This window comes from Sander vitreus, chromosome 24 (genome assembly GCF_031162955.1).
Source record: "Sander vitreus isolate 19-12246 chromosome 24, sanVit1, whole genome shotgun sequence".
NCBI classification, from domain to species: Eukaryota; Metazoa; Chordata; class Actinopteri; order Perciformes; family Percidae; genus Sander; species Sander vitreus.
Window position 1 is genome coordinate 11034783 of NC_135878.1, and position 13329 is coordinate 11048111.

General features: G+C 39.0%; 1 protein-coding gene across 2 annotated transcripts in view; it reads left to right on the top strand.

Moving 5' to 3' along the window:
- The window catches only part of LOC144512721 (dystrophin-like), a 377468-nt gene that overhangs the window by 26468 nt on the left and 337671 nt on the right, over window positions 1–13329 (top strand). The window contains exons 4-6 of one of the 2 annotated variants that reach the window (XM_078243603.1): window positions 332–424; window positions 8598–8699; window positions 11634–11704. In XM_078243603.1, the coding sequence (XP_078099729.1) occupies window positions 8610–8699; window positions 11634–11704 (161 nt within the window). In that variant the 5' untranslated portion in view covers window positions 332–424; window positions 8598–8609. Of the gene's footprint in view, window positions 1–331; window positions 425–8597; window positions 8700–11633; window positions 11705–13329 lie in introns of those variants that run through there. The other variant, XM_078243602.1, reaches the window with a different exon arrangement.

Here is a 13329-nt window from a genome sequence, read left to right on the forward strand (position 1 = left end):
TAAAAGAAAAAACAGTCCTTGGTTGAACTGACTTTACACTAAGCTCTGGCCTCTTAGTTACTTTTGTTACTGTCAAGCTTTCTACTCTAGTACAGCATGTAGTTTACAGTGTTAACGGTGGCAGATTTAGCACTTTCTGCTCTTGTATTGCAGGGTAGCTAGACTCCTAGACACTCATATAGTAGTACTTGGCTTTGATTCAATGGATTGATTGAATCAAACCTGTGTGATTGTTTTTCTAATGTGAACTGCACTAAACCATGTAGTAAACTTGAGTCCGGGAGTGGACTGTATTTTGTAAAATAAACCCATCTGTTCATCCCTCCTCTAGGTTGAATTGGTGAATATCGGAGCAGCAGACATTGTTGATGGGAATCACAAACTGATTCTTGGGCTCATCTGGAGCATCATTCTTCACTGGCAGGTGTGTGCGCATGCATGTGTATGTCTTTGTTAGTGTGTGTGAGAATGTGTCAGCATGCTGCTCTCTGAAAGCATTTTTATTGCAGTTGTATCTAATTTTGGCTGTATTTCAAAAAGGCGGTGTCTGTTTGGACTGAATGTATTTTATTTACCTTGACCTTGATGAGTATTGATGAGTATATAATCTGCTTATAGCACTGTATGGTTATAGTTAGAAGCAATCATAAACATTCATAATGCTTTTAAACAATAATCACAACACATTATAAAGCATTTGATACTGACTTATAAGATCAAGTATCACAATACTTTATATTAATTGATGGTCATTCACTGACATTATTTTTTGCTAAACAAAATCCTTTGAGTTAAAAAAAAACATATGACACAGAATAATATTGCTGTATTGTTTGTTTATAATTCAGAAGTATTGAATTTAGACTTGGTCCTCAAAATGAATAGAAGTGAATGAGGAGCCTGACACCTGGGAGGAATGGTGGTGTTAACAGCGGATGACGGGGATAATTTAGGGAGTCACTTTTGTTGATCAAACGTTTACATTTACATTTTTAGGTACTATCTATAATTTGAGTCAATTTAGTTTTGAGAGTGAGTTTTATTGGGGAAACATTAAATTAGTTAAATGCAAATGTCCATCATTCAGTTCATCAAAAAGGAGTGTCAAATTGGAGTACTCAATTTCTGTTATTACCTTTTAAACAAATTAATTAATTATACATTTTGTGTGTTTATCTTACATATATGTATTTATATATAGAAGTGCTGTCAATCCATTAAAAAATGTAATCAAGTTAATCAGTCATGGGCTCTGATCAATCACGATTAATCACAAATTTATAATACTAGGATTCACTTGTAAACTTGCAGTGTTGAAATAAATAAATGCATGACAAACTGGTTCAAAGAAACAACTTCAGTTTTATTATCTCAACCATTAACATGTATTAAACAAGTGTTCAATAATAATCTGTTGAGACATCCATATGAACTTGACATATTTAGCAGTAACCAAACTGTTCAAAGTAAAGTCTGCTACAAAGTCACAAAAAGCTTACCTGTAATTTTTTGCATAGTAACATCAACTTAAATTAATGCAACAATAAGTAGGCCTATTTTGGAAATAGAATACCATAATGTATGTGAAGAGACAGAGGGAACAGTCTCTACATTCTTGGTTAAAGATAATTACTTCCAAAAGTGTGCATCTGTGCAACATGCCTCCTGTCAACCAATCATACAGTCTAGTTTTCTTTCAATCAGTTGCTCAGGCAGACTAACGAGCTGACCTCTTCTTCTGCAGAATGTTGCCTGCCAAAGAGAACAGTCTCTCACATGGCATTGTTGATGCAGGTGTAGCCAAGTACCTTTTGCAATATGGGCCAGCTTACCATATGCACCTTCTTGTGACAATCACCACTGTAGTGGACATGTTTCCATGTTGACACAGGCCTCTGCCTTGTACCTCTCTAGAGGGTTATCTGTGTACCTCATCATCAGAATCTGATTCTGATCCCATCAGTATGAGGGCCATCTTCTTCTTTGGAGAGAGGCCTGTGGTGCACGTTCTCCATCCTTCAGCATCTCACTCAGCTTTTGCCACACCCCTTCCCTCTCTGCTCTGGGCAAGCACTTAAGGTCCTCCTTGAACCTAGGATCTAGACAGGTTGCTACCTTTAACCACCACAGGTTTGGGTTATCCTTTCGCACGTTGAGGTCCTTTGTGAATGCAGCCTTGAAGGCAGGGTCAACATCAGAGACCTCCATTGTACGCAGGAGAGGACATTGTGCAGGTAGCACCACAGAGCAGAATACATAGTTTTCACCACCTAGGAGCTCAGTGATGTACCTCCAGGGCAAACACAGCACCACACAATTGACTTAATGACTACAGTTTTCATTCAGATGGCATCATTTAGGGTATAGGCCTTAAATTATGTCTCGATAACTTACAAATTACTCATGTTTATCAGTAAAATAGGAGAAGGCAGAGAAATCACATTACCTGCAGGGCTCCAGCAACGTTTCCAACTTTGCCAGCCTGTCCTATTCAGCTGAGGTTAGCATGGCTAACTTGTGCTTTTGCTGTGCCAGCGTTGCATTCAGTGGACCTTTGTTGTGTTGAATCTGCCTGATAATTTCAAGAGTTGAATTCCAGCGCGTCGGTACATCCTGGACAAGGGACTCCTCTATTAGTCCATGAGAAGTTTGCTGAGCTTTGTTTGCAGGACTGTGTCTGAAGTGTCCGACTGTTTTACGGCAATAAAACGCTGTCAAAGCCGCTGTTCCCTAAAGCCACGGTGATCACCCGTTGTATCATGTGTGCCACACATGGCAAATGCTTGAATGGTAGTGAGCGCTGTCTGTTCCTATAGTTGTGACTTTGCCCGTTATGTCCCACTCATATGCAACTTAGCTAGCGCATGCTTCGGCAAAATGCCTTGCTTCTGTTTTATACATGCCCAAAGTGAATGAGTGCAGCTGCCAATTGTCATCGATTAGGTGTGCTGATACACAGAGGTAGTTATGATTACTTACTGATGTAGGGGGGTCAAACTTCATAACATTATTACTTTGCGGTTTGTTTTTTTAAGATTAATTGCATGCGTTAACGCATTAACGTTGACAGCCCTAATATATTGATGATAATTCTATCATACCCATTTATAGTGACTTATAAGCTTGTAATGTATTACATCTGCCTATACCGCAGGAATTTCATTACTTCCCTAAATCACTCAATGACCACTTAGAGTAACTTATAATAACATTATAATTGATTAGAACAGTGATTATAATGCATTATAAAATTAGTACATATTTACAATTATAATACTCTATGATCCTTGCAAAGAATATCAGTAAGCAGTATTACAGTATGATACTTGACCTTTTAAGTCATTATAAAATGCTTTATAATATGATTATATTGATGTTATAAAGCATTATGAATAGGTATGTGTTTATAATAGTGTTTATCTATAATAATACAGTGCTATAAGCAGATTATAATGCATTATAAGTATGTATATAATGAGTATGTATATAATGAGTCAAACAAAACCCTAGTAAAACAAAAAATAGAGCTGTGCAATGTCTAAATTGTAAGTATAGCATTTCTTTGTAATTACACCATAGTCAATGGAGCCCATTTAGAGGGCCACACAAAGATTTATAGTGAAGATAAACAAGCTGCATTGAGTAAAATCACTGCACTCATGCTGGTGAGGTGATCAGATATACAGCTTTTACTAGTAAGACTCACTTTCACCCCTGTTTAAATTGCCTTTTCTTCATGATGCCTTAAGTACTCAATTGCATTTCACATTCCAAGAACAAAACACTGCACATAATCCTTCTGTGTCCCTCTAAATTTTCTGTTGTTGATATTTGAAATCTGAATTGTAGCTGTCATGGTGAAGGTAGCAGTCACGCTGCAGGGAACTCAAGGCAGCAATAATGATTTGTAGAAAGTAGCAAGGAAAGAAAAGTGAAAAGTCTCCCAGTGAGGCAGAAATACACATTGATGCCTCTAGGTAAAACAATGTTACATTGTGTCTTTGTAACCTGTTAGTTTTCCCAAATCCCATAGGTAAGGGATAATGTATATAATGGCTAATTATTGCGGATTAGATCCCTGGCAGGGTGATACAGGATGATGAATCAGCCTGAATGGGTTCAAGTTGCTCTACATTATCCCACTTATTACACGGTTACTTACTAAAGAAATCCATAATATGACACAAAATGTTGATTCATAAATGGTCCTCCAGAGTCTATAATAATAACTCTGTCCATGGCAACTATACAGAAATCACAGAATGCTGTGATTGACCAATCAGAATCAATTATTCGGATAATGTAGAGGCTTTAGGCTGTTTCAAGACCTGATCACCCTGTCGGGGTTGTATTCGCTATAAAAACCGCCTCGCTCTACATTAAACCGCTTATAACATGGCTACTTACTAAATAAATCAATAATTTGACACAAAATATTGAATTAAAAGGAGTTTCTTGATTTAAATACGATTGTATTGCTTCCGCTAAAGAAAATAGTCCGTTCCGTCTCTACGGTTGGAATCCTGCGTCCGTAATAACGTAAACTCTGTAGCTGTTTAATGCAACCCTCCGTCTGTCACTCAACACCACAGTATCTCCCACTCCGGCAGCAAATACATTTCTGGCAAAAGCCACCGGTCCGGTCCGGGCACGCATTTTATTCCCTTTACGGGCTGTGGTAGTAGCCGTATATTTTATGAGTCGGGCTGTTATGGGCTGCTGCCATGCTATCGCTAGCTATAGGTGGACAAATTCCCCAACTGCTGTTTAATCACTGAAGTGCAGGAATTGACACAACCTTACTGGAAGGTAGCTGTTACTTTCTCAAGTAAAGATGTTGATACCTAAAATATTACATTGGGGTTTAAATACCTTCAATTTGAAGTATGTTTATATAATTCATTGCCATATCTTCTATTTCTGCCCAATACGAAAAAACATAGTATTGGCAAATAATTTCTAATAAGGGACGAAGTTCCTCTCTCGGAATATTTCCAGCTTCTGAAATGGTTGCAGTTCCACTCTGGTTCCATTAGAGGGCGCTCACAGGTGAGTGCAGAATGAATGGAGGTCTATGGAGCTATACCCCTCAAAATCCACTTTTCTCAGGATATAATTTTTTGTCTAGTAATTTGAATGTTGCATTCGAAAGGAGAGGCTAAGAAAATACACACTGTCTGGTGTTAGATTTTTTTAAAGTGGCTTTTTTGTTCTAAAAAGCCGTTTAAAATGTCAGTGACGTCATACACATCATACGGCCAGAGATACTGCTTTACGGCAAGCTCTGAGTCACTTCCTTTTTTCTCTCAAGGCATCGACAACACAGCTGACAGGTTAGGCTCTCCCTGTCAATACACATGCTAGAAAGAGGTTTGCTAATGTTTTAAAGACCACGCCGAAATATTCACTCTGACATTCTGGTTCCGCTTCGGATGCCGTCAAGCAGGATCTCTGGTCGTAATCAGTCCTTCACTGACCAATCAGCATTCATTAGCAGAATGCTAGCGTGTTATGGGCAACAACGACTCAACCTGTAAGAAATTGAAATGACATAAGTTGTTGAACTTGCAAAAACTACAATCAAATCTGAGATTTCTCAACGACAATCAGGCAAATGAGACAAATTTAGCCATCTAGCTCCATAGAGTCACATTCCTTTTGCACTCACCTGCGATCACCCCCAGTGGAACTCTGGTGGAACTGCAACCAAATTTGGTACAATGAGGCTTAATAGGGACGTAGACGGGCTCTGGTATTGGGCAGAAAAAGAAGATATGTGAGTGGTTTGCAATATTTTTTGCAACACTTCCAACCATCTGATTTAATTGTTATTGTAAATTTTGTACTTGGCATCATAAAAAAATCCTTCTTTTGTTAAGGTTTTTCTCCTTCATATTTGTTTATATTTCTGACCAAAAAACAAAGCACAGGTCAGATATCCAACATCATAACTTAACTAACAAGAGACATTAATGCGAGTGCAAAAAACGTACAGGGCGCTCCAAAGTTTCCTGTAATGTTCTTTTTTTCATGATGAAGTTTTCATCTTTTCACAATTTATATAACAACATTATGGCTGTTGGCTACTTCTCCCATTAAACCTATAGTGTGCAACAATTTTATTTTAGTAATTAACGTTCATTACATTCAAGCCATTGCCATTGGTGCGCGACCACCAAAGGCTTGCGTCATGTGGACAGTGTTGCTGTAATTACTTAGAATTCCTCATTGGGCCGACAGAATCAACGCACTATAGCTTTAAGCTATATTTAAACTTTATAATGTATTTTCCGTTGGACAAAGTGTTAAAAACCAACTTCATGTAAAGTCAGTAGTTTTAATAGCTTACATTGCAATTCATTTTAATTGTATTTAATTCCCCATTAAGATGAATAGATACTAATGTCTCAATCACGCTAGTTTTGGCATAGACTTAATGACGTGATTAAAAGCAAAACACAATTCTATAATGAGGTGTGTGTGTGTTGGCTGAGTGTACATGATTGTGGGTAGAATGTGTGTGTGTGTGTGTGTATGCAGTGTGTGTGTGTGTGTGTGTGTGTGTGTGTGTGTGTGAATATGCCTGCTATGCCCTTGGGGTTATCATTTGTTTGTGTGTGGGCACGTATGCCAGTCTGTGAGTGGTTCTGTGTGTGTTGATCTCTGTTAGTGTGTGTGTGTGTGTGTGTGTGTGTGTGTGTCATTGGAATGTGTCTGCAGCAGTCTTTGTCAAAGCCTCCAATTAAAGTGGAAATGCATGCTGTGACCTACTCCCAAATGAGTCCCTTTTTTACCCAGCAGGCCACATTCTATGAGGAAATGAGGAATCGCTAACAAACCTGTGTGCGTGTTGTGCGTGCGTTTGTGTGTGAGCGTCCCCTTACTGGGAATTCACTTTGACACTTATTTACACCAAACTCTATTAATACAGCAGGTTTAGTTGCACATTGTGTGTGAGTGTGTATTTGTGGGTGTGTAGTAGACTCTTTGCTCCTCTTCCTTACTCTATTACTGTTTGTTTGTGTGTGTGTGTGTGTGTGTGTGTGTGTGTGTGTGTGTGTGTGTGTGTGTGTATGTGTGTGTGTGCAGAAAGCAAGGAGAGAGAGGCAGAGAAAGAGGATTGAGTGGTATGGTGGGGGAAGAAAGAGAGGAGTGGAGGGAAACAAAACTGCCTTTTTTGTGTGTATATGTATGTGTGTGTAAGTGCATATGTGGCTGATAGAAAGGTGAGGGTACGATATGCATAAGTAATGCAAAACCGGGCAGTGAAAAGTATGACATGTCCCTTTCTCCTCGCCCCCCCCTCCAAGCCCTGAACAAGTGCTCCAAAACTGTCACTCACAACTGCCAAAAAATCCAGGCTGTGAGGATGCAGCCATATCCGAACATAGGCCTGTGCCTGGATATGTGTGTATACAAGTGTCCTTTGACTGTGTGCACTTTCAATGTGTGTGTGCTGCCATGTGAAATGTGTTATATGAATATGTAGAGTATTCGTTGACAGGCCACATCAAAACTTTGCTAGAAACAGAAGATATTTAAAAAATTGTGCTTTATGGTAATGTTACATTGCCAGACATCATATTAGCAAGGATTTTAAGTTGTTCTGTCTATTAGAAGAATTCTTTAAAAAAGTGGTGTGTGAGTGTGTGTGTGTGTGTGTGTGTGTGTGTGTGTGTGTGTGCGTGTGTGTGTGTTTGTGAATGTATGAGAGAGAGAGAGAGAGAGAGAGAGAGAGGGGTTATGGGTGTGTTTGATGGTAACTGATAACAGTAGCCAACTGCTAATCGTCCATGTCTGTTCTCTCTATATAACTTACCTTAGCTCAAAATGAACACATTTGCGAAGTAACACTAAACGCAAAGAATTGGGCAAATAAAAAAAGGAGGAAATGTCTGAGGATCACCAAAGTCATCCGAATTGATCGTCTCGGGACCATGCCGGTCTTTAAGAAATACCATGGCAGTCCATCCAATAGTTGCTCAGATATTTCAAACCAAAGTGGACCAAAGAGGGGCTGGTTGGGGAGCAAACAACTGGCATTGACATCCCAAAGAGCCTTGTTGCCCAGAGGATGAATCCTTTCCATTTTGGACAATTAATCTGGTTTCCTCTCACAGCCCTCTTAAACTTTACTCTTTGTACACAGGACATCAATGGCTGGATTTCTATGAAATGTGCCATGGATATTCTTGCTTCCTAGAATATAAACCCTTTCCATCTTGGACACCCCTTGCATTATTTATTATTCCTAATTATTGACAAAATGTCAACTTTTCACACAAAATATGTCAACATATTTTGGGCAAATTGCTATGAAATTAGTCAATCTCTTATGCTTCATGGAGAATAATTTCAATGATCCCAATTTAGTTTCCTCTAAAGCCATCCACTGGACTAACTTAACATTTTCAGTCCCTCTAAATTGTCATACTATTCCAAACCTTCATCGTGTAAGGTCAAATAAACATTGAATACTCTAGGGGACACCAACACAGCTTTAAACTGTATGTCTTGTAAAAATAGCTGCATCAACTCTATTTATGTGTGCTTTATGTTAAGTGTTTACACCAGCTATACTTTGTATTTGTGTGCAGGTAAAGGATGTGATGAAGGATGTGATGGCAGGCCTACAGCAGACCAACAGTGAGAAGATTCTGCTGAGTTGGGTTCGTCAGAACACGCGCCAGTATCCTCAGGTCTGTTGGAAGTCAACTTACTTCTCACTCAGTCTTATCCTCAATCTACAGGCTGTCACACTGGATCCAATGTTACTGTAGTTCTCTTCTACAGCCGCCTCTTCTGTGTTTTCAGCAAACTGTAGTCCTGGGACATAATGCCATAAAAAAACAGTTGTCTTATTGAATGACCATGTAAATGTCGAAGAAATGTCTTTCTTCATTTAAAACCAATGGCTTCAAGTCTAATGAGTCTTATTTAGCGGTGTAGAATGTTTTTACCACAGCCAAAGACCACTTGTTTTTTGCTTTTTTCCGGTCAATTTCAACACGTAGATCTATTGTTTGGAAATTTGGAGTGCTGTCAGTAGCAAAAAAAACGAAAACAATCGGTGCTGCCTACACCGTGTTATCCCCCTGCTAGTGTTAGCACCCAACAGGCTAAGACAGGGAAAGTTTTAAACGTGTTTTAAGCCTCTAAACATGCTTGAAATGTCATTACAAGTGCCTACCCATGTGCAGTGATTCCTTCTGAGGGAACACAGTGAATCTAATTGCAGTAGATGTGACAGAAAGGCATAAAAATTGTGTTAATCCAGCCAGTGCACATACCTCTGTTTATTTCCTGTTTTCCGGTCAAGTCCACACTACTCAATTGTCGAACTCATACAATCCAATATTCCAGTCAAATTTGCTGTGTTCCCTCGGAAGGAATCACTGCACATGGGTAGGCACTTGTAATGACATTTTGAGCATGTTTAGAGTAAGGTGACCAGATTTCTGAGACAAAATCCGAGAACATTTTTGGCTCAGAAGCGTAAATACCTCCAAAAAAGGTAATGTTATCTTTGTAAAACTTAAAACGGGGACACTGCCCCAGGGGCATCACAAGACCTAGAGCTGTACTGGGGCACAAGCCCCCCTAGGGGGGTCCATGGGCATGCTCCCCTGTAAGAACATTTAGTCTATTTTAATGTTTAAATGCATCAATCTGGTGCACTTTGAAAAGAAATTCAGGTTAGACTTGATTATTGTTATCTATGGATGGAAATATTTGTGCTGTAGCCTGAGCTATTTTGCACTTCAAAATTGTAACCATGCACACACAGGTTGAATAGTTTTTTCTTCATATTTTTGCATTAATGTCACTAGGAAGTATACCAGTATAAATATTTATTCATATTTGTAAGTGGGATATATATAAGTAAGTGGGATTGTCTGGAATCTGGCAATATAATAACCATTATGGTGGGATACACTGGCTAAGCAATTAACAAAAATGTCTGTGCTGACATAAATAGTTTACATGAGAATACATTATAATTTGTGCCTGTAGTTGTAGACATTTTGTTGCAATTTCAAAACCGGATTACCCGGGAACCGCTTGTTGTACCGATGCATGTGTTGAGTGAAGAGTTTGTGAAATATTTCACAGAGAGTAATGGTGTGCAGAGATTTATGCAGAATGCAAATATGATAACATTTCATGTAAGTTCAATGTTAATTTTCTCGCAAACCTGGCACTAATATCATTGGAAAGCTTAGATTCTGGTTGAGGTGGTTGTGCCAGAATCAAGCCTTTGGCTGAGTCAGAGGGAGAGCAGGTGTGCGGTTGTGAAGAAGTTGGTAATTTCATGGCGCAGATTAACACTTTTGCATGCACTATATCCGTGTCACATTCTCATTAGGGGCTGAGCCCCCCTAAAGGTCTGATCCTAGAATCACCCCTGCTGCTACTTCATACTTGTACTCCACTATACCTCAGAGGGAAATGTTGTAATGTTTACTGCACTACATTCATCTGACAGCTTTTGCTTTATTGCTTCATGCTGGGCTTGTTTCTGCAACAGCTCATTGAGTATCGGATACAATTAAAACTATTGAGGAAATATTTTCCTTTGACATTGGTCCAGTATTAAACGAGATCGCTGCAGTCGGCAACGGCGAAACAAGCTACAATGTAAGTTAATGGACGTCAATTGTCCAGCTTGTATTTACGTTCATAAAAGTGCTCGTTTTGCCGCTGACAGGCTCAGATTAACATTATAAGTGTCTGACAACATTATGGAAAGGATTTCTAAGGAGGTTGATCTTTCTGTTAGAGTCAGATCCTTTTTTTAAAGATAAAAAGTCCGCAAAATTGCGTTCGCTAAACCCACCAGACTCCATGTAAATAAACAGTAATTTTAGCATCGTAAAATATGGACATTCTAGAACATATCTGAGCTCTGAGCAGCGCTTGCTCTGGCTTGAGTTTGCGCGTGTAGGGTGCGCGAGTCAGCGCGACTATATGTTTGGTCAATGTTTTCTTTCTTTCATTCCAATTTCGGGTCTGTCAGTCACAGTGAAAACCGGGGACATTTCTGGGGACAGCTCCAGCCGGGGACAGGTCACCGAAACCGGGGACTGTCCCCGGTAACCGGGGACGTCTGGTCACCCTAGTTTAGAGGCTAAAAAAACGTTTAAAACTTGCCCTGTTTAAGCCTGTTGGGTGCTAACGCTAGCAGGGGGATAACACGGTGTAGGCAGCACTTTGATTGTTTTATTTTTTTTTGCTACTGACAGCACTCCAAACTTCCAAACAACAGAGCTACGTGTTGAAATCGACCGGAATTCTCCTTTAACTTTAACAGGGTTGACTGGAAAGTCAGCTTTTTTTTCAAATAACTGAGAGTTAAATTAGCTACGTAGCACTAGTAAAATAGTCTAGAGAGAGTCGTCATTTCAGCTGACAAAACCAATGGCCGTTTGAAATAAGGCTGATTTTGGTTAATTTTGTGTCTTTTCTTTAGAGCTTTGTATTACATTTGAAACCCATTTCTAGCTATAGTAGTCTGTCACTCCATGTATTACAGTAAGACCTCAGTCTGTCTAATATATACCTATAAAAGGTATATAAAGGTGTCATACTGCATTCACAAGTTGCCCTTTAATATCCATTATCTCTGTCCTTAGGTCAATGTGGTTAACTTCTCCAGTAGCTGGAATGATGGATTGGCCTTCAATGCCCTCATCCACAGCCACAGGTACTGTAAAATGGGTTGTGTGTGTGTGTGTGTGTGTGTGTGTGTGTGTGTGTGTGTGTGTGTGTGTGTGTGTGTGTGTGTGTGTGTGTGTGTGTGTGTGTTGTTTGCAGAGAGAGACATAGAAATAAAATAAAACAATAGTCACAAAGAGTGGATAGAAAAGGGAATGTTTATTTGGCTGGCTGCCTAAATTGTGGTTTATTTAATGAAATTGCTATACTTTTAATTTTTTATTTAAATGCATTTTTTTATTTAATCTTTTTTTTTAACCAGGAGTAAAAGACTCATTGAGATTAAAAATCTCTTTTTTCAAGAGTTGGCCAAGACAAGCAGCAGCACAAATAATTGACTAATACTGCAGACATAAAACAAACATATAACAATTTAAAATGGAGACACAGAACAAAGTACAGAATTATAAGATATCAAAAGACATCAATCAACAACAATCAAAACAAAAAAAATCAGTTGATACAGAAGTTTATACGGAACTTAGTACACACAAAAATGGCTGCCGCTCTAACCATTCTGCTATGTTGATTAGAATGGGAAAGGCCTTTATATCCATATTATTTCTATGGGTGCATTTAAGTACACCTTGTAAACTCATGGTGCATTCAGGTGCACCTCGACAAACTAGAAGTACCCTTCTGCAATTTAGTGGTTCTTTTTGTTGTTTAGCAGCAATTGACTGGTGAAATAAGTTATTGTTATAGCATTTTAAATACATTAATTAAATTTGACCATATGGCCTTAACAATAAACAGGCCGCGCTTTCATTTTACCGATCGTCGTTTCATGCTCTTTTTCTTTTTTTCAAGTATGGGTTCAGGCACAGTTTAGGGCTTTGCCTAGTAAGGATTTGTAAATGTGTTGGTACCAGTGAGTTAAGCGACGAGTGTGTAACGAGGGCCAGCCAACTAATGCATAGAGGTTGCAGTGGTGGTTGTTAGGAGGGGCTCTAGTCACGAAACGTATGGCACTATGGTAGATAACATCTAGTTTATTCAGGAGAGAGTTTGAGGCAGTTCTGTAAATGACATAACTGAAATCGAGAATTGGTAAGATTGTCATTTTCACCAAGGCGAGTTTGGCAGCATGAGTGAAAGAGGCCCTGTTGCGGAATAGGAAACCGATCCTGGACTTAACTTTAGATTGAAGGTGAGTTATGTGTTGCTGGAAGGAGAGGGAACTGTCTAAGCAGACACCTAAGTATTTGTACACCGCCACTTTATCTAGTTCCAACAATAACATATTTAGTGCAGTGAAGTTGTAATATTATGTAAAATAGCTGCACTAAATGAATAAATGAACAAGTGAATGAACAAATAAATAAGTAAATGAATCAGTGAATAGATAATTGATGAAAGCTGTATGAATAGATGGATGAATGGCTTTGTAGAGGTGAAACAGTGTTAATCTGCCTCTATGGATACCCATGAGAGTTTGGGTCTCAGGCCTGGACTCATGTAATTATGAATTAAATCATGGTTAGATAGCATGAACATCTGTTCACAGTGTCCTAACAGGATACAGAGTAGGAGATCACACACACCAAAGCCATCACTCTTCACATGATTTGCTCTGGTGCTCCATGCTAACACCATTCTGTTTTCTGGTAATGG